This window comes from Trachypithecus francoisi, unplaced genomic scaffold (genome assembly GCF_009764315.1).
Source record: "Trachypithecus francoisi isolate TF-2019V2 unplaced genomic scaffold, Tfra_2.0 Lachesis_group21, whole genome shotgun sequence".
Classification (NCBI taxonomy): domain Eukaryota; kingdom Metazoa; phylum Chordata; class Mammalia; order Primates; family Cercopithecidae; genus Trachypithecus; species Trachypithecus francoisi.
This window is the reverse complement of record NW_022681467.1, coordinates 32544299-32566268: the sequence shown is the minus strand read 5'-3', so window position 1 is coordinate 32566268 and position 21970 is coordinate 32544299. Positions and strand designations below refer to the sequence as shown.

Sequence of the window (21970 nt, the reverse complement as noted above, 5' to 3'; positions counted from 1 at the left end):
GCCCAGGAGTTCAAGGTTGTAGTGATCTATGATAAGCTCCTGAACTCCAGCCTGAGCAGCAGAATAAGACCCTCTTAGATAGGTAGGTAGATAGGTAGGTAGGTAGTTAGAGAGATAGATAGATACATACATACATACATAGTCCCATGGATCCATCTCTGTGTATGGCTGTAGGTTCTAGTGTCTAGATTAGAGTGGGGCTCCTTTAAAGATCTCAGTTGAGGATCTGGTGTTTAAATACTTCTTTTTTTTTTTTGAGACAGAGTTTCGCTCTTGTTGCCCAGGCTGGAGTGCAATGGCGTGATATTGGCTCACCGTAACCTCCACCTCCCAGGTTCAAGCGATTCTCTTGCCTCAGCCTCCCAAGTAGCTGGGATTACAGGCATGTGCCACCATGCCCAGTTAATTTTGTATTTTTAGTAGAGACGGTGTTTCTCTATGTTGGTCAGGCTGGTCTCGAACTCCTGACCTCGGGTGATCCATCCACCTCTGCCTCCCAAAAGTTCTGGGATTACAGACGTGAGCCACTGCGCCCAGCCTTAAATACTTCTTAAAATAAAAATTTTGTTTCTATTAGAGAATTGGCCTTCTCTTCTGAAATTTTACTTAGTTACATGTTGTTTGTGGTAACAGTAACCAAAGAATCAAAACAAAGGATTATACTGAATTACTTCCTGCACTGTTGCTTAGGTAATTGATAACAGAAGTAGACTGTGAAACAAGATCACTGCAGAACACTTAACTGACTTCCAGGAAATATCCTTTGGATCAGAATCTCCAGGGACCTCATCTTGGCTCGCTCTTTTTTTTTTTTTTTTTTTTTTTTTTTGAGACTAAGTGTCTTTCTGTTGCCCAGGCTGGAGTTCGAGTTCAGTAGTGCAATCTCGGCTCACTGCAACCTCCGCCTCCTGGGTTCAAGCGATTCTCCTGCCTCAGCCTCCTAAGTAACTGGGACTACCGGCGTGTGCCACCACGCTCAGCGAATTTTTTGTATGTTTAGTAGAGATGGGTTTTCACCGTGTTAGCCAGGATGGTCTCAATCTCCCGACCTTGTGATCTGCCCACCTCGGCCTCTCAAAGTTTGTTTTTTTTGTTTTGTTTTGAGATGGAGTCTTGCTCTGTCACTCAGGCTGGAGTGCAGTGGCGTGATCTTGGCTCACTGCACCCTCCACCTCCCAGGTTCAAGTGATTCTACCACCTCAGCCTCCCAAGTAGCTGGGACTACAGGTGTGCACCACCATGCCTGGCTAATTTTTGTATTTTTAGTAGAGACAGGGTTTCACTATGTTGGCCAGGGTGGTCTTGAACTCCTAACCTTGTGATCCGTCCACCTCAGCCTCCCAAAGTGCTGGCATTAAGGACGTGAGTCACCGCGCCTGGCATGCCTCTTTCGTAACCACATTTCAGCTCTCTCAGTCTTCTCAAAGCCCCCCTTATTACTTATTTCTTGTATATAATAGTTGCTTACTATTGGGCCTGAATGGAATTTGTTCCAACACAGTCTTTCTTTTCAAGGGAGCCATGTGTGTCTTTGTGGACCCAAGTGCTATTGATTCATTCAGTGAATATTTTTGGAAAGCTATGTACTAGGCATTCTTCCATGAACTTGGGGCACATGAGTGAACAAAACAGACAAAATTCCAGAAGGAACACTATATTGCACGTCTCTGTGCCCTACCTCATAACTCAAATTCTGTAGGACTCCTTAAAGCTGTATTGTTCTGTATCGTAACAACTAGCTTCATGTTTAAATTAATTAGAAGTAAATTAAATAAAAAATTCCTCATTTACACTAGTCATATTTCAAGTACTCAGTAGTCACTATGGCTAGCGGCTACTGTGTTGGACGGAGCAGATATAGAACATTTCTATCATCGCAGAAAGTTCTACTGGACAGTGCTGCCTTACAGGTTGTCAGTGGGATTAGCCTTACCCACCGCTCCATCCAGTTGCTCACGGTTAATACCAATGCAATTGACTGGTTAATGGACCTTTGTACTATTTTTATCGAATTTCCTACTTTACCCTTCCTAGATCCCCCAATCCCTGTGCCCAGAGTTCACACCCCAAGATTAATTACTTGCAAGCTCTTATCCTGGACCCTGCTTTCTAGGGAGAATCCAGCTTAGACAAGCACTCCTAGTAGGCTGTCAATTTTATGAACAACCATTGATTTATAAAGGTTTTTTTAAGAAGTAAGGAACAGGCCAGGCGTGGTGGCTCAGGTCTGAAATCCCAGCACTTTGGGAGGCCAAGGCGGGCAGATCACAAGGTCAGGAGATCGAGACCATCCTGGCTAACACAGTGAAACCCCGTCTCTACTAAAAATACAAAAACAAAAACAATTAACTGGGCGTGGTGACGGGCAGCTGTAGTCCCACCTACTTGGAGGCTGAGGTGGGAGAATGGCGTGAACCTGGGAGGTGGAGCTTGCAGTGAGCCAAAATTGCGTCACTGCACTCCAGCCTGAGCGACAGAGTAAGACTCCAATTCAAAAAAAAAAAAAAGAGAGGTAAGAAACATTGTCACATTAAATATACATGTCAGTTGTAAGAAGCATTAAATTTCAGAAATGTTGGAACACAGGAATAAAATTATTTTGTAGTCTAAATATCCTGGCCCATGACTTCTTTAAATCTTTATTTAACGCCATGTCCTTTGCTAAACAAAACAAAACAACTCCCTGGTTTGGGGTGGTTATTTTTATATACTCTGATCAGTGATTTTGGTTTTGTTTTGTTTTGTTTTTGAGACAGAGTTTTGCTCTTGTTGCCCAGGCTGGGGTGCAATGGTGCGATCTCAGCTTACTGCAACCTCTGCCTCCTGGGTTCAAGCAATTCTCCTGCCTCAGCCTCCTGAGTAGCTGGGATTATAGGCATGCACCACCACCATGCCTGGCTAATTTTGTATTTTTAGTAGAGATGGGATTTCTCCATGTTGGTCAGGCTTGTCTCGAACTCCTGACCTCAGATGATCCGCCCACCTCGGCCTCCCAAAGTGCTGGGATTACAGGCGTAAGCCACTGTGCCCGGCCGATTTTTGGGTTTTAAGTGATGAATACTGAGTGTCAGTTTAGGAAAACAGTAGGTGGCCATGGGGTTAGTATAGGTTTGATACTTTATGCTGTGACTCTGGTTATGCTCAACTATGTGACTCCCCTTAACCTGAGTCCACCTATAAGTACTTCTGAAAGCCTAGCTTTGCACTGTGCTTGTTATGTCAAACTGATGAGGAGGATAGGGGAATGGGAAAACACGAAATATGCTGCTTTTTAATTTATCAGTTGTAATAATGCTTCTATGTATCCCAAGAAATCATTCTTAAGTGTTCTTATTACCGTGGGTCTCAGGGTACACCATAGAGGCCAGTGTAGTGCCTCTGACTCCCAGTCTATGTATTACTTATAGAAAGATACTTTTTTTTAATCTGGTTAGCTAGTAGATCAGTAAAACCCTTCGACTGCACTCTCCGTTGACACCCAGCCAAGAGGGAGGAGGATATGCTGGGTCCAACTAGTAATTGTAAATGAAGCAGGATGATGAATCACAGGACTTTGAGCTGTTCAAATTTAATTCCCATTATGTATTTTCTTGAAACTGGAGCATTAATGAGGGATGACTGACAATGGAAAATGAATATAAATAAAGTTAAGGCCTTCATATGTATTTCATTCATGCTTGAGTCATACCTGGTGCTCATAAATCAATCCAGGATTACGAGGGTAGATGTTGACTTCAGTCTGGTTAAAATGAAGTACAGCATGAGCATTGAGTAGACATGAAGCAAATGTGGACTTTTTCAAGTCGTAAGTTTATCAAGAGAGAAGAGGATCAAGGACAGAAGCCTGGGGGAGGCCTACATTGATTCAGCAGGAGAGTTCCCTATCTTAGCAGCCAAGGAAGGAGACAGTTTCTAGGAGGAGTATGTTTGAATTATTGATTGTTCCTTCCAATCTAACTTCAATGTTACTGTAGGTTATCTAAAGTTGATTATGTCTACTATATACTACAGGGATTATTATTAAGCAAATAATGATAGACTTGCTTATCCTGTTGTAATTTTAGTTCCTTGGGGGAGAGGAAGAAGCTGCTTAGTTATATCCAGCGATTGGGTCAAATCCACATTGATACAATGAAGGTAAGAGGATCTGAGTTTGTTATTTTTTTTAATATAAAGTGATATAACTCAATTACATAAAATTCATTTTGAAGAGAATAGGAGGAAATCTGCTTCTCAGTGATGGAACTGCGAGTAGTAGATCTTTTCTTTTTTTTTTTTTTTTTTGAGACGGAGTCTCGCTCTGTCGCCCATTCTGGAGTGCAGTGGCGCAATCTCGGCTCACTGCAAGCTCCGCCTCCCAGGTTCATGCCATTCTCCTGCCTCAGCCTCCCGAGTACCTGGGACTACAGGCACCCGCCACCATGCCCAGCTAATTTTTTGTATTTTTATTAGAGACGGGGTTTCACCGTGTTAGCCAGGATGGTCTCGATCTCCTGACCTTGTGATCCACCCGCCTTGGCCTCCCAAAGTTCTGGGATTACAGGCGTGAGCCACCGTGCCCGGCGAGTAGTGGATCTTTTCTAAACTTTCTGCACTTTCTAAAATGAGCACAGAGTATTTAAATGAGAAGAAGAACTAAAATATGTTAAGCATACAGAAAAGCATAAGTAGACCACTACCCAACTTGTCCAATCTTAATATTTTGCCTAATTTGCTTCAAGTCTGTTATTTTTAGAGCAAAATATTAGAAATTATTGAAGACCTCCTTTGTACATTCTTTTTTATTTGTATTTTTATTTTTTTTTAAATGAAATTGGGTCTTGCTCTGTCATCCAGGCTAGAGTACAGTGGCCCAATCTCAGCTCACTCCAACCTCCGTCTCCCTGGCTCAAGTGATCCTTCCATCTCAGCCACCCCAGTAGCTTGAACTATGGGTGCACGCCACCACACCTGGCTAATTTTTGTTTGTTTGTTTGTTTTTTTGATACAGAGTCTGCTCTGTTGCCCAGGCTGGAGTGCAGTGGTGCGATCTTATAGAGCAGGATCTGAAATAACTCAAATACATACTTTAATTTTGCTTTTGCAAGTTACATGTTGGCCGGGCTGACCTCAAACTCCTGACCTCCTGATCTGCCTGCCTTGGCCTTCCAAAGTGTTGGGATTATAGGCATGAGCCACTGTGCCCAGCCAATAATATATTTTTGAAGTAATATTTAAGGCAGTCAGTGGTTTCAATTGCCCACTTTTATTCTTTTTTCTATTTTTCTTTAAAAAGAAAAATAGTTTTTTTCTTTTTGTTGACCAGGTATGGTGGCTCACACAGTAATCCCAGCACTTTGGGAGGCTAAGGTGGGTGGATCACTTGAGCCCCTAAGTTCAAGACCAGCCTGGGCAACATGGTGAAACTCCATCTACAAACAATAGAAAAATTAGCTGGGTGTGGTGGTGCACACCTGTAGTCCCAGCTACTTGGGAGGCTGATTTAGGAAAATCACCTGAACCCAGGGAGGTCGAGGCTTCAGTGAGTCATGATCACACCACTGTACTCCAGCCTGGGCAACAGAGTGAGACCCTGTCTCAAAAAAACCCACCAACATTGTTTAACTTCATTTATAAATTATAAATGATAGTTGTTGGAAATAGATTTTCAAACTACCAAATCACTGCCTAGTAATGAAATCAATACCTTAAATGAATTTAACTTCATCAGCAGTGCAGTTCAGCAAAGAATTGACCTAGTTTGCTACTCAGCTGCAGCCCTCGAGGATTTCTTCCCTAATTTGATACCTACCTAACTTGATACTTAAAACATAAATAGCTTTATTGAGATATAATTCACAAGTTGCATGATTCACTCATTTTTAGTGTGCAAGACAGTGCTTTTTAGAAAGTTCACAGTGTTGTTCAATCACACAGAATTTTATTTGAGTTGTAAGAGTTATTTACATGTTCTGGATGTAAATCCTTATGGGAGATATGATACACAAATAATTTTTCCTAGTCTGTGGGTTGTCTTTTTACTTTTTTGGTGGTGGTCTTTGGATCATAAAAGTTTTAAGTTTTTATGTAATCCAATTTATATTTGTTTGTTCATTTGTGTCTTGTACTTTTAGTGTCATATTTAAGAAACCATTGCCGAACCCAAGGTCACCACGGTTTGTTCTTGTCACAGTGTTCTTTATGCTAAATTTAGTTCAGTGGCCTCTGAAGCTGAGATTGTGTAATGGTGAAGAAGGAGTGCAGTGTTTGACATAATGAGGACTAATTTTTCAAATGTATCAATGAATCTTTTTTTTTTTTTGAGACAGAGTCTTGCTCTGTTGCCCAAGCTGGAGTGCAGTGGCACAATCTCAGCTCACTGCAACCTTCGCCTCCGGGGTTCAAGTGATTTTCCTGCCTCAGCCTCCTGAGTAGCTGGGATAACAGGCGCCCACCATCACTCCTGGCTAATTTTTGTATTTTTAGTAGAGATGGGATTTTGTCATGTTGGTCAGGCTGGTCGTGAACTCCTGACCTCAGGTAATCCACCTGCCTCGGCCTCCCAAAGTGCTGGCATTACAGGCGTGAGCCACCGTGCCCTGCCGGAAACCCCATCTCTACCAAAAAAAGAAAAATTAGACAGGCATGGTATAGTTCCAGCTACTTGGGAAGCTGAGGTGGGAGGATCGCTTGAACTTGGGAGGCAGAGGTTGCAGTGAGCCATGATTGTACCACTGTACTCCAGCCTATGTGATAGAACTAGACTCTGTCTCAAAAAAAAAAAAAGACAGTTATTACACCTGAAAAATTTACAGTGAAGGCTTTTAGGTCCTTAAATGGTTTAAAATTAGATTTTAGCCAGGCGCTGTGGCTCATGCCTGTAATTCCAGCACTTTGGGAGGCTGAGGCGGGCGGATCATGAGGTCAGGAGTTCGAGACCAGTTTGGCCAATAGAGTGAAACCCCGTCTCAACTAAAAATACAAAAAAAATTAGCTGGGCATGGTGGTGCACGCCGGTAGTCCCAGCTACTTAGGAAGCTGAGGCAGGAGAATCGCTTGAACCCAGGAGGTGGAGGTTGCAGTGAGCCAAGACTGCACCACTGAACTCCAGCCTGGGTGACAGAGTGAGACTCTGTCTCAAAAATAAAGAAATAGCTGGGTGCTGTGGTCTCTATCTGCTAACATCGTGATCCGTTCACCTCGGCCTCCCAAAGTGCTGGGATTACAGACGTGAGCCACCGTGCCTGGCCATATTTGTATATCTAAACTTAGAAAAGGCAGTAAAACTATGGTAAAAATGATTTTTTTTTAAACCCTTTAGGAGGCCAAAGGTGCAACGATTGCTTGAGGCCAGGAGTTGGAGGCCAGCCTGGGCAATATAGCAAGACCTTGTCTCCACAAAGAATAAAAATAAATTAGCTAGGTATGGTGGTACATGCCTGCAGTCCCAGCTATTTGGGAGGCTGAGGCGGAGGATCCCTTGAGCCTTGGAGTTTGAGGCTACAGTAAGCTATGGTTGTGCCTGTGAATAGCCAACGCACTGCAGCCTGGTGAGAAAACGAGACCCTGTCTCTAACAAAAACACCACACACACACAAATACATTGTTCAGCTGTACAAAATTATTTTCTTTTTATCTTCTTTTTTTGAGACAGAGTTTCTCTCTGTCGCCCAGGCTGAAGTGTTGTGGCACAATAGTAGGTTACTGCAGGCTTGATCCCCTGGGACTCAAGGGATCTTCCTACCTCAGCCTCTAGAGTACCTGGGACTACACATGTGCGCCACTGCATTTTTTTTTTTTTTTTTTTTTGAGATGGAGTCTCGCTCTCATCTATTCTGGAGTACAGTGGCGCCATCTCGGCTCACTGCAAGCTCCGCCTCCCAGATTCACACCATTCTCCTGCCTCAGCCTCCCCAATAGCTGGGACTACAGGCGCCCGCCACCACGCCCGGCTAATTTTTTTGTATTTTTAGTAGAGACGGGGTTTCACCATGTTAACCAGGATGGTCTCGATCTCCTGACCTCGTGATCCGCCCGCCTCGGCCTCCCAAAGTGCTGGGATTACAGGCTTGAGCCACCACGCCTGGCATTTTTTTTTAAGAGATGAGGTCTCACTATGTTGCCCAGACTAGTCTCAAACTCTTGGCCTCCCAAAGTGCTGGAATTACAGATGTGAGCCCCTGCACTCGGACCTGCATGATTTCTTATCTATATGGTAGAGGAATTTCCATCTTTCTTTCTTTCCCTCCCTCCCTTCTTTCCTTTCTGTTTTAATGATGAGTACTGTATAGACACATTTAGAAAAAAAAAGTTTAGGCTGGGCGCTGTGGCTCATGCCTGTAATCCCAACACTTTGGGAGGCCAAGGTGGGCAGATCACTTGAGGTCAGGAGTTTGAGATCAGCCTGGCCAACACAGTGAAACCCCGTCTCTACTTAAAATACAAAAATTAGCTGGGTGTGGTGGCACAACCCTGTAGTCCCAGCTACTCGGGAGGCTGAGGCAGGAGAATAACTTGAACTTGGGAGGCAGAGGTTGCAGTGAGCCGAGATTGTGCCACTGCACTCCAGCCTGGGTGACACAGTGAGACTCCGTGTCAAAAAAAAAAAAAAAATTTAGACATAATACCTATAGTGATATGGCTTACATGATGTGAATGAATGTGTTTAAATCGAAATGAATATGTATGTTTAACTTGAATACAAGACAAACTTATTAAAGACTAATTAAGTCATATACATAATTAAAAAATCAAAATCCTCATTTTTCTGTTATTCACATCCATTAAGAAGAAGTAAAATATACTCAGATCCAATATACTTGATCTGTCTGGTAGTGATACCTAAATAAGGTAATGATGTTACCATCTTGTCATTTTCCTTAGTATTTTTACTTGAAAAATCAAATAGCTTTGACTTTGCACTATAATTAGGAATGGCTGCACACAAATTTCAGGTGGACTTACATGTTATTACTCATATTAATTAAACATAATTTTCTAGGTTATTAATGATCCTATCCATGGCCACATTGAGCTCCACCCTCTCCTCGTCCGAATCATTGACACACCTCAATTTCAACGTCTTCGATACATCAAACAGCTGGGAGGTGGTTACTATGTTTTTCCAGGAGCTTCACACAATCGATTTGAGCATAGTCTAGGGTAAGAAGGGAATGGGGTGGGGAACTTGCAGTTTTTAGGTATTCTCATGAAATAGTTATCTTAGGCTAGGCATGGTGGCACACGCCACCACTCCCGGCTAATTTTGTATTTTTAGTGGAGACGGAGTTTCATCACGTTGGCCAGGCCAGTCTCGAACTCCCGACCTCAGGTGATCCGCCCGCCTCAGCCTCCCAAAGTGTTGGGATTACAGGCATGAGCCACCACACCTGACCCTCTTCTTTCTGTTTATGAATTTGACTACTCTAGGTACGTCATCTTAATGAAATCATACAATATTTGTCTTTTTGTCACTGGCATATTTCACTTAGCATAATTTCCTCAAAGTTCATCCATGTTGTAGCATGTGTCAGTATTTCCTTCTTTTTTATTAGTTTTTTAATTAATTTATTTTTTATTTCCTTCCTTGTTAAGGTTGAATAATATTTATCATATGTATACACCACATTTTGTTTATTCATTTGTTGATGGATACCTATTGCTTTTACCTCTTGGCTATTTTGAGTAGTGCTGCTATGAACATGTCTGTACAAATATATTTTCTTTCTTTTTTGGGGGGGGGGCGCGGTACGGAGTCTTGCTCTGTTGCCCAGGCTGGAGTGCAATGGTGCGATCTTGGCTCACTGCAACCTGTGCCTCCTGAGTTCAAGCAATTCTCCTGCCTCAGCCTCCCAAGTAGCTGAAATTACAGGTACCTGCCATGACGCTCAGCTAATTTTTGTATTTTTTAGTAGAGATAGGGCTTCAACATGTTGGCCAGGCTGGTCTCAAACCCCTGACCTCAAGTGATCTGCCCGCCTCAGCCTCCCAAAGTGCTGGTATTACAGGCGTGAGCCACTGAGCCCAGCCAATCTTTCCAAGACCCTACTTTGTTATTGTGGGTGTATACCCAGAAGTGAAATTGCTAAATCACTGTGGTAATTCCATTTTTAATTTTTTTTTTTTTTTTTTGAGACGGAGTCTCCCTGTGTCGCCCAGGCTGGAGTGCAGTGGTGAGATCTCGGCTCACTGCAAGCTCTGCCTCCCGGGTTCCCGCCATTCTCCCGCCTCAGCCTCCCGAGTAGCTGGGACTACAGGCGCCTGCCACCGCGCCCGGCTAGTTTTTTGTATTTTTAGTAGAAACGGGGTTTCACCGTGTTAGCCAGGAGGGTCTCGATCTCCTGACCTCGTGATCCGCCCGCCTCAGCCTCCCAAAGTGCTGGGATTACAGGCTTGAGCCACCGCGCCCGGCTCCATTTTTAATTTTTGTGGAGCACCCATACTGATTTCCATGGCAACTACCCCATAATACATCCCCACTAACAGTGCACAGGGTTCCAATTTCTCCACATCATGTCCAACACTTGTTATTTTCTGGTTTTCTTTTTTTAACAGTAGCTATCCTAAGAGGTGTGAAGTGGTATCTCACTGTGGTTTTGATTTGCATTCCTCTAATGATTGGTGATACTGAGCCAGAGGTCCTGCTTTTGGGATTCCGTTTGTGTGTGTTCCTGCCTCGTTCTGAAATACACTGTTGAGTAAAGTTGCCCTGAAGATACGTTAGAATATTTGAGGAAACATACTGAAGTTCTTGAGGACCAGAACCATCACTCCTCTTGCAAATGGAAGAGTGACTTTTTGTGTTTTTGCTCTGCAGGGTGGGGTATCTAGCAGGATGTCTAGTTCGCGCCCTGGGTGAAAAACAACCAGAGCTGCAGATAAGTGAACGAGATATTCTCTGTGTTCAGATTGCTGGACTTTGTCATGATCTCGGTAAGCCATACAAAGAGACAAAGTTGTTATGTAAAATCATAACATATGTTACCTCTCTTTGACATTAAAAAATCAGATCAACTAAGAGAATATGGAAGTTGTATTTTAATTCTTCAGTTGACATTAGTATAAATGTACTGTTGCTTCTTCCTAGAATGATTCATAAGTAGAAAACATTGCTATTTTATATTCTTGGCATCTTTCAGTGAATTTCTCATGTTAGACATCTTTGCTAAAAGTGTTTTTTTGTTTGTTTTTTTTTTGTTGTTTTTTTTGAGACGGAGTCTTGCTCTGTTGCCCAGGCTGGAGTGCAGCGGCTCATTATCGGCTCACTGTAACCTCTGCTTCCTGGTTTCAAGCAATTCTCGTGCGTCAGCCTCCTGAGTAGCTGGGATTACAGGCATGTACCATCATATCCAGCTAATTTTTGTATTTTTAGCAGAGACAGAGTTTCACCATGTTGGCCAGGCTGGTCTCGAACTCCTGAACTCAGGTGATCCACCAGCCTCAGCCTCCCAAATCCCAAAGCGCTGGAATTACAGGCAGGAGCCACTGTGCCTGGCCATCATCTTTATTACAGGTTATACGAAAGGGTGTTTTGATAATGAGTTTTTCTTACTACTGTTTTTAGGATGGTGTGTGAATTTTATTTTTCTTTTATCCTTCTTATTAAATAAAATCACCATTTTTCCTACAGTTATTTGGTCAAATCCATTTTTTTCATATTTATAATCTCTAATCTGCTCAAGTGGATTCACACATTTAGAGAACTCCTTGTGTTTTCTGATCCATGTGAGGTGTTGGGCCACTTTAATCCAAGCAAAAGAGTATCATCCTTTTCCTGTGACAAAGAGAAAGGGGACTGTCCCATTTATTTATTTATTTGTTTGTTTGTTTGTTTATTCATTTATTTATTTGAGTCTTGCTCTATCACACAGACTGGAGTGCAGTTGGCACAATCTCGGCTCACTACAATCTCACCTCCTGGATTCAAGTGGCTCTCCTGCCTCAGCCTCCCGAGTAGTGCCTGGCTCATTTTTTTATTTTTTTGTATTTTTAGTAGAGACGCGGTTTCATCATGTTGTTGAAACTGGTCTCGAACTCCTTATCTCAAGTAATTCACCTCCTTCAGCCTCCCAAAGTGTTGGGAATACAGGCATGAGTCACCACGTTGGGCCAGGACTGTCCCTTTTAAATCATGGGAGTTTTTACCTCTATCCTTATAGTTTATTCCTACTTATTCAGGGACCCTGAGAGTGGGTGTGTACCCTCAGGGCAGGGGAAGGGAGGTGCCCCTGTTTAGATAGCTAGATACTTAAAGCGAGTAGGCACTCTTTTTATGTCCCCCTGGAAACTTCCAAAGAACCAATACCAGCCCCTAAATGATAAATTTGATGGATTCTTGGTATTTTGAGAGAGAATCATTGGGAAACTTTTACCAGTCCCCAGGAGCCTGAGCACTGCATTAGCCAGCCTTTATGTGTGGCCTATGACTTGCAAAGAAGGGCCAGGACTAGTCTAGGTAGACGTCCCTCTCCAGTTAAGTGGCTCACTTCTTTTCTTTTTTTTTTTTTCAGATGGAGTCTCACTCTGTTGCCCAGGCTGGAGTTCAATTGTGCGATCTTGACTCATCACAACCTCGCCTCCTGGGTTCAAGCAATTCTCCTGCCTCAGCCTCATGAGTAGTTGGGACTACAGGCACACGCCACCATGCCCAGCTAATTATTACAATTTTAGTAGAGACAGGGTTTCACCATATTGGTCAGGCTGGTCTCAAACTCTAGACCTCAGGTAATCCACCTGCCTCAGCCTCCCAAAGTGCTGGGATTACAGGCATGAGCCACCACACCCGGCCAAAGATAGATTTTTTTAAGCTTGAGAGTAATAAGATAAATTCTAATTTTTTCTTCTGCACCCCAGTGGATTTTCTTTCTTTTTTTTTTCCCGAGACAGAATCTCACTCTGTTGCCCAGGTCGGAGTACAGTGGCACAATCTCAGCTCACTGCAACCTCCGCCTCCCAGGTTCAAGCGATTCTCCTGCCTCGGCCTCCTGAGTAGGTAGGATTACAGGTGCCTGCCACCACACTCTGCTAATTTTTGTATTTTTAGTAGAGACAGGGTTTCACCATCTTGGCCAGGCTTGTCTCGAACTCCTGACCTCGTGATCCACCTGCCTTGGCCTCCCAAATTGCTGGGATTACAGGCATGAGCCACTGCGCCAAGCCCCTTTTTTTTAAATTTTGATATGGAGTCTTGCTCTGTCGCCCAGGCTGGGGTTCAGTGGTGTGATCTTGGCTCACTGCAAGCTCCGCCTCTTGGGTTCACGCCATTCTCCTGCCTCAGCTTCCTCAGTAGCTGGGACTACAGGCGCCCACCACCAAGCCTGGCCAATTTTTTGTATTTTTAGTAGAGACAGGGTTTTTACCATGTTGGCCAGGCTGGTCTCGAACTCCTGACTTGAAGTGATCCACGTGCCTCAGCCTCCCAAGTGCTGGGATTACAGGCATGAGCCACCACACCCTGGCCCCAGTGATTTTCCTAAAACTGCTATTTTAATCCAGATATTTTCAACCTGAAGATTTCAAAAAGTTTTTGGCATTAACATTCTTTTCAGTTACACGGAATTGTCCATTTATCAAGCCCTGCGTGGTGGTGCATGCCTGTAGTCCCAGCTATTCAGGTGGCTGAGGTAGGAGGATGACTTGAGGTCAGGAGACCAAGGCTACAGTGCATAATGATCATGCTTGTGAATAGCCACTGCACTCCAGCCTGAACAACATAGCAAGACTCTGTCTCTTCATAAAACAACAAAAACTGCCCTTTTATCAGATTTACGTAAGCCCTGGTGACTGGAGATGGAGAAGCTCGATGGAGAGCTTACTTTTCCATGTTTCTGCTTCCTGTTCTCCTGTTTTAGAAATAGGAAGGAAGGTGGCCGGGCGCGGTGGCTCAAGCCTGTAATCCCAGCACTTTGGGAGGCCGAGACGGGCGGATCACAAGGTCAGGAGATCGAGACAATCCTGGCTAACACGGTGAAACCCCGTCTCTACTAAAAATGCAAAAAAATTAGCCGGGCATGGCGGCGAGCGCTTGTAGTCCCAGCTACTTGGGAAGCTGAGGCAGGAGAATGGCGTGAACCCGGGAGGTGGAGCTTGCAGTGAGCCGGGATCGCGCCACTGCACTCCAACCTGGGCGACTGAGCGAGACTCCTTCTCAAAAAAAAAAAAAAAAAGAAAAAAAGAAATAGGAAGTAAGGGTTTGTCCCTTTTTGTGATTGTATTTTTAGATTATTAATTTCTGTTGCTATCCAAGTTAAACTAAAAAGATTAAAGAATTCAGTTTAGCCAAGTGTGGTGGCTCACACCTACAATCCCAGCACTTTGGAAGGCTGAGATGGGTGGATCACCTGAGGTCAGGAGTTCGAGACCAGCCTGACCAACATGGAGAAACCCCATCTCTACTAAAACTACAAAATTAGCTGGGTGTGGTGGCACACGCCTGTAATCTCAGCTACTCGGGAGCCTGAGGCACGAGAATTGCTTGAACCTGGGGAGTGGAGGTTGTATTGAGCCAAGATCGCACCACTACACTCCAGCCTGGGTAACAAGAGCGAAACTCCATCTCAAAAAAAAAAAAAGAAAGAAAGAAAAAAGTTTATGTTATTTTACAGATGTTTTTCTTGTTCTAAGGCTGATTTTGTTTTTAAGGTCATGGGCCATTTTCTCACATGTTTGATGGACGATTTATTCCACTTGCTCGACCGGAGGTGAAATGGACAGTATGTATTCATACATTCAATAGTCAATAAAAAGAAAGATTATTTAAGCAGGTTATTCAGTTAATTTATCTGTTTGGTTCCACTACTGTGTTATAAAATACTTTCCCATTACAGTGTCCAGGGTGCTTTCATTCACATATGTATATATGTTTTTATTTGGTCCTCATAGTAGTCTGTAAGGAAGTTATCATTATCTCCCTTTTTACAAATAAAGGAACTGGAAACTCTTGGATGTGTATTGATGCATCAAAAATCACAAAGCTGTTAACTATTGGAATCAGCAATACAAAACCAGTTGCCAGTTTAATGCTCCTTCTGATCCATTGTACTACTGTATGTTAAAAGGCCAACTCCAATTCTGACACATTTGGTATGACCATGAACTAACTGTTACCAGCCAAGTCATATATATTAAGTGAATCATTTTAAAATTAGGCGTTTGCAGGTGGCTGTCTCATATTTTGGGATCAATTTTTGAGAAGTAAAATTAGATTGGTTTTTACTACACTGTATTTCTGGAACGAGAATAGAAAAGGATATTAATATATGTTGAAAACTTCTTGCATGTCAACCACTTTTTTTTCTCTTTCTCTCTCTTTTTTTGAGGTATAGTTCACACACAATAAGTTGTCCAGATCTTAATTTCAGTGAGTTTTGACAGGTGTATGCATCCATATGACTATTACCCAGTCAGGATATAGAACATTTTCATCTTCCTGAAAAATTCCTATGTTCTTTTTCCCAGCCAATTCCCAGTCCCCCTCACCCCACCATCACCTTCTGATTTTCACAAACATAAATGAATTTTGTTGTTCTTAGACTTGATTAAGCCGAATCATATAGGAGGTTCTATTTTATGCCTTGCTTTATTGACTCCACATAATGGTTTTGAGATTTGTTCATGTTGTGTGCCTCAGTAGTTGATCCTTTTTTTTTTTTTTTTTTTTGAGACGGAGTCTGGCTCTGTCGCCCAGATCTCAGCTCACTGCAAGCTCCGCCTCCCGGGTTTACGCTATTTTCTCGCCTCAGCCTCCCGAGTAGCTGGGACTACAGGCGCCCGCCATCTCGCCCGGCTAATTTTTTGTATTTTTTTAGTAGAGACGGGGTTTCACCGTGTTAGCCAGGATGGTCTCGATCTCCTGACCTCGTGATCCGCCCGTCTCGGCCTCCCAAAGTGCTGGGATTACAGGCTTGAGCCACCGCGCCCGGCCTGATCCTTTTTTTATCACCTATGTAATGTGACATTGTGCGAATAAGTCACAATTTGTTTACCCTTTCTCGTTTTGTTGGAATTTGGATTGTTTTCAGGTTTTGGCTGTTATAAATAAGGTGGTTGTGCATATTACCGTACAAGATTTTGGTAGAAATACATTTTCTGTGTTGTAGTGTGGAAAGTTAATTATGTTTTTAAAACAAGAAATACATTCAGCAGAAATACATTATTTTATTTTATAAACATAAAAATAGATAAAGAAACACATTTTCATTTCGCTTGGGTAAATACTGAGGAGTTAGAATTGCTGGGTCACATGGTAGATGTGTATTTAATTCTGTAAGAAACTACCAGAGTTTTCCAATGTGGCTGTACCATTTTACACTCCCATCCGCAACGTATTGGAGTTCCAGTTGTTTTACAGCCTCACCAACATTTGGCCTTTCAGATTAGCCCTTCTAATGAGTGTCAAATTGTATTTCATGGTTTGATTTTCTAATGTATGTTGAATACTATTTCCTGTACTTTGTACTTTGTTATTGACATATCTTCTTCTGCAAAGAACTCTCAATATTTTACTCATTTAAAAAGTTTGATTGCTTGCTCTTTGATTATTGAGTTGTAGGAATTCTTTATATATGTATGGTTAAGTATATGTATTGTGAATATTTTTCCCCAGTGTCTGGCTTGACCAATTCATTTTTTCATGGTGCCTTTTGAAAAACAGACATTTTCAATTTTGATGAAGTACTCTGGTTCTGCAAGCCAGTAAAATGGGTAGTTTCTTACCACTTTTTCTGTCTTGGGGCCTGCCCTTAGGCTCAAGACCATAAAACCGTAATGTCACCTAGTACTTCTCCCTTCTAAGTATTGAGGTCTAACATCCGCTTGGTTTTGGTCTCTCTCCAGGACCTTCAGGGAGTTGTCCAGAGCTTATAGTTGTTTTCTCCTGCAGTTGATCTAATAGGATCTACTCAAACATTACCAAGTATTTTCCTTTAAGTATTTTGCCTTTCACGTTTAAATCCTTAGCTCATGTACAATTTATTTTTGTGTAAGTAAATGGGAGAAATCTTTTTTCTTTTTTTCTTTTTTTTTTGAGATGGAGTCTCGCTCTATCACCCAGGCTGGAGTGCAGTGGTACAATCTTTGCTCACTACAACCTCCGCCTCTTGGGTTCAAGCAATTCTCCTGCCTCAGCCTCCTGAGTACCTGGGATTACAGGCGTGTGCTACCACACCCAGCTAACTTTTGTATTTTTAGTAGAGATGGGGTTTCACCATGTTGGTTAGGCTGGTCTCGAACTCCTGATCTCATGACCCACCCGCCTAGGTCTCCCAAAGTGCTGGGATTACAGACGTAAGCCACCACACCTGGCCGAGAAATCTAATTTTTAAATAGTTCATCCTATCCCCACTGACTGTAATACCAACCCCAACATTTATTAACTTCCCATATGTAATGAATCATTCTGCATTCTGTTCTGTTTCCACACTTGTTACTTGGGGAGGAAAAAAAAAAAAAAAAGAAGAAAAGAAATTTGTATCTGAGAAATATGAGCCCCTTTACATAATCAGGCCCAGAGAGGCCTTGAAATAGAACAGCAATCATGTCACACCCCCTGGAGCTAAATAACCATTACCTCTTGAAGTCAGCTGCTGTGTGGGATGCCAGGTAACCATAAAATGCCATACACCCTGTACTTCATAAGATGTAGCCAATCACTAACTAACGTCATTTCTGTAAGCCAGTGAACACTCCTAACAGCTTTCGTGATCACCTCCTCTTTGAGATCACCTCCTCCTCCTGATTTGTGCTCTTTTCTTTTTTCTTTTCTTTCTCTCCTTTCTGTCTTTCTCTCTCTCGTTTTCTCTTCCTCACTTTCTCTCTGTCTCACTCTTTCTCTGTCTTTCTTTTCCCCTTCCTACCTTCCTTTCCTTCCCTTCCTTCCCTTCCTTTTCTTCCCCCTTCCCTTCCCTTTCCCCTTCCCCTCCCCTTCCCCTCCCCCTCCCCTTCTCTCCTCTCCCCTTCCCTCCTCTCCCCTCCCCTCGACAGGATCTTGCTTTGTCACCCAGAGTGGAGTGCAGTGGTGCAAACACAGCTTACTGCAACCTCGACTTCCAAGGCTCAAGCAATTCTCCCACTTCATCCTCCCAAGTAGCTGGGACTACAAGCACACACTACCATGCCCAGCTAATTTTTTGTATTTTTTTTTTTTTTTTTTTTGAGAGGGAGTCTGGCTCTGTCACCCAGGCTGGAGGTCAGTGGCCGGATCTCAGCTCACTGCAAGCTCCGCCTCCCAGGTTTATGCCATTCTCCTGCCTCAGCCTCCCAAGTAGCTGGGACTACAGGCGCCAGCCACCTCGCCCGGCTAGCTTTTTTTTTGTATTTTTTAGTAGAGACGGGGTTTCACCGTGTTAGCCAGGATGGTCTCGAACCCCTGACCTTGTGATCCGCCCGTCTCGGCCTCCCAAAGTGCTGGGATTACAGGCTTGAGCCACCGCGCCCGGCCAATTTTTTGTATTTTTTGTAGAGGCGGGTCTCACTATGTTGCCCAGGCTGGTCTCAACTGCCGAGCTCAAGCTATCTGCCCACCTTGGCCTTCTAAAGTGCTGAGATTACAGGCCTAAGCTACTACACCTGGCCAGTCCTTTTTTCTTTAATAACTTGAGCCTCTCTTTTGTTCTCCCCAAGCATTCCCCAAGGCAATTTGTAAATGTGTCCTCAACCTTGGCCCAAATAAACTCTCTATATTAAATATTCCTCAGCTCCTTCCTTTTAGGTTGACATACTTTATAATAAGATTCATGTTTTTATTTTTTCTTTTCTGTGGAGAACAGAGTCTTACTATGTTGCCCAGGCTGGTCTTGACCTCCAGACTCATGCGATCCTTGCACCTCAGCCTCCCAAGTAGCTGGGACTACAGGCCTGCACCATCACACCTGGGTTTTTATTTGTAGAGATGGAGTCTTACTATGTTGCCTAGGCTGGCCATGAAAGTCATACATCTTTGTTATACTTACTCCTAAGTTCCTTATAATTTTAGTTATTATTGTTATTATGGTCTGTGCTAGCTTTATGAGACTTATTTTTTTCTGTTTGCCAGTATATTCACAGTTGGCATTGATATATTTAAAACTACTCTTTTGAAAATCCCTTACGTATTTTATTTATTTATTTACTTATATATTTATTTTTATTTTATTGTTTTTGAGACAGGGTCTTGCCTTGTCACCCAGGCAGGAGCTCAGTGGTGTCATCTAAGCTCACTGCAACCTCCGCCTCTCAGGTTCAAGTGATCCACCTCATTTTTATTTTTTAAAATACTCTCTCTTCATATATAAATTTTTTTTTTCTGAATCATTAGAAAGTAAGTTTTGACCAGGCACAGTGGCTCATGGTTATAATACCAACATTTTGGGAGGCCGAGGTGGGCAGATCGCTTGAGCCCAGGAGTTCAAGACCAGCCTGGACAACATGGTGAAACCCCATCTCTACAAAAAAATTTAAAAATTAGCCAGGCATGGTGGGGTGGCAGGATTGCTTGAGCCTGGGAGGTCGAGGCTGCAATGAGCTGTGATCGTGCTACTGCACTCCAAAGTAGGTAATAGAGTGAGAACCTGTCTCAAAGAAAGAAAGTTTGTTTTTAGACTGAACACAGTGGCTCACACCTGTAATCCCAACAGTTTGGGAGACTGAGGCAGGAGGATACCTTTGAGCCCAGGAGTTCAAGACCAGCCTGGGCAACATAGTGAAACTCTGTCTCTACAAAATTATGAAAACATCAGCTGGTAATGGTGGTGCACACCTGTAGTCCTAGCTACTGAGAAGGCTGAGATGGGAGGATTGCTTGAATCCAGGAATTCAAGGATACACTGAGCTATGAATATGCCACTGAGCTGCAGCCTGGGTGATAGAGCAAGAGCCCTGTCTCTCAAAGAATGTAAATTGTTGAAATATTTTATTTCTAAATACTTCAGTGGGTATTTCCTAAAAATAACATTTTCTTATATAACCATAATATAATTATCAAAATCAGTAAATTAATGTTGATGCAGTACTCTTATCTAATTCAGATTTTCAAATTTTACTAATTGTTCATATAGAAAAAGAGGAAAAAAACTTTTTTTCCCTGGTCCAGAATTACATATTGCATTTGGTTGCCATTTTTCTTATTTCTTTTGATCTAGAACAGTTATTCAGTCTTTATCATTAGTGACTTTGTCATTTTTTTTAAAGAGCAAGTGAGCTATTTTGTGAAATATTCATCAATTTGAGTTTTAGTGTGATGTTTCCACATAGATTCAAGCCATGCATTTTTGGTAGAATGCCACAAAAGTGATGTGTCCAGGTCAGACGTGGTGGCTCACGTCTGTAATTCCAGCACTTTGGGTGGCCGAGGTGGGTTGGTCACCTGAGGTCAGGAGTTCGAGACCAGCCTGCCCAACATGGCGAAACCCTGTCTCTACTAAAAATATAAAAATTATCTGGGCGTGGTGATGGTCACCTGTAATCCCAGCTACGCAGGAGGCTGAGGCAGGAGAATCACCTGAACCCGGGAGGCGGAGGTTGCAGTGAGCCAAGATCACGCCATTTCACTCCAGCCTGGGAAACGAGAGTGAAAAAAAAAAACAAACAAACAAAAATTAGCTGGGTGTGGTGGCACATGCCTACTTGGGAGGCTGAGGAAGGAGAATTGCTTGAGCCCAGGAGGCGGAGATTGCAGTAAGCTGAGATCACGCCACTGCACTCCAGCCTGGGTGACAGAACTAGACTCTGTCTCAAAAAAAAAAGTGATACGTCCTTGATAGTGTATCTCAGGAGGCACATAAAACCTAGTTGAGCCAATACCAGTGATATTAATTCTGATTACTTGATTAAGGCATTGTCTGTCAAATTTCTTCACTATAAAGTTACTATTTTTCCTCTTTGTAATTACATATATCTTGATTCAATTTGGTTTTTTGTTTTGTTTTGCTTTGTTTTGTTTTTTTGAGACAGAGTCTCGCTCTGTCGCCCAGCCTGTAGTGCAGTGGCACAATCTCAGCTCACTGCAACCTTTACCTCCCGGGTTCAAGCGTTTCTCCTGTCTCAGCCTCCTGAGTAGCTGGGACTACAGGCGCGTGCCACCATGCCCAGCTAATTTTTGTATTTTTAGTAGAGATAGGGTGTCACCATGTTGGGCAGGATGATCTGGATCTCCTGACCTCGTGATCTGCCCACCTCTGCCTCCCAAAGTGCTGGGATTACATGCGTGAGCTACTGCTCCCAGCCAATTTGTTTGTTGTTGTTGTTTTTTGGAGACAAGGTCTTTCTCTGTTGCCTAGGTTGGAGTGCAGGCATGAACACAGCTAACTGCAGCCTCAACCACCTAGGCTCAAGCAATCCTCCTGCATTAGTCTCCCAAGTAGCTGGGACCACAGGTGCATGCCACTATACTCAGCCAATTTTTTTATCTTTTTGTAGAGACAGGGTCTTGCTTTGTTGCCCAGGCTGGTCTCGACCTCCTGGGCTCAAGTAATCCTCCCACCTTTGCCTCTCAAAAAAATGCTGGGGTTATAAATGTGAACCACTGCACCCAGCCTGATTCTGTTTTTGTGGGGTTTTTTGTTGTTGTTGTTGTTTGTGAGACAGAGTCTCACTCTGTCGCCCACCCAGGCTGGAGTGCAGGGCGATCTCGGCTCACTGCAACCTCCACCCTTGGGGTTCAAGTGATTCATCTGCCTCAGTCCCCCAAGTAGCTGGGATTATAGGTGCGCACTAGGTGCCTGGCTAATTTTGTATTTTTTAGTAGACACAGGGTTTTGCCATGTTGGCCAAACTTGGACTCCTGACCTCAAGTGATCTGCCCACCTCAGCCTCCCAAAATGCTGGGATTACAGGTGTGAGCCACAGCACCCAGCCCTGATTCCGTTTTTAAGAATAGTTTCAGCTGGGCACGGTGGCTCACGCCTGTAATCCCAGCACTTCGGGAGGCCAAGGCGGGCGGATCACGAGGTCAGGAGATCAAGGCCATACTGGCTAACATGGTGAAACCCCGTCTCTACTAAAAATACAAAAAATTATC

The 21970-nt window shown here is 43.2% G+C and overlaps 1 protein-coding gene across 2 annotated transcripts in view; it reads left to right on the top strand.

Annotated features, from left to right (window-relative positions):
• Positions 1-21970, top strand: part of SAMHD1 (SAM and HD domain containing deoxynucleoside triphosphate triphosphohydrolase 1) — a 77689-nt gene that overhangs the window by 23665 nt on the left and 32054 nt on the right. For both annotated transcript variants that reach the window (XM_033186346.1, XM_033186345.1), the window contains exons 3-6: positions 4065-4137; positions 8981-9141; positions 10796-10911; positions 14620-14690. In XM_033186346.1, coding sequence (XP_033042237.1) covers positions 4132-4137; positions 8981-9141; positions 10796-10911; positions 14620-14690 — 354 coding nt within the window. In that variant the 5' untranslated portion in view covers positions 4065-4131. The remainder of the gene's footprint in view (positions 1-4064; positions 4138-8980; positions 9142-10795; positions 10912-14619; positions 14691-21970) is intronic.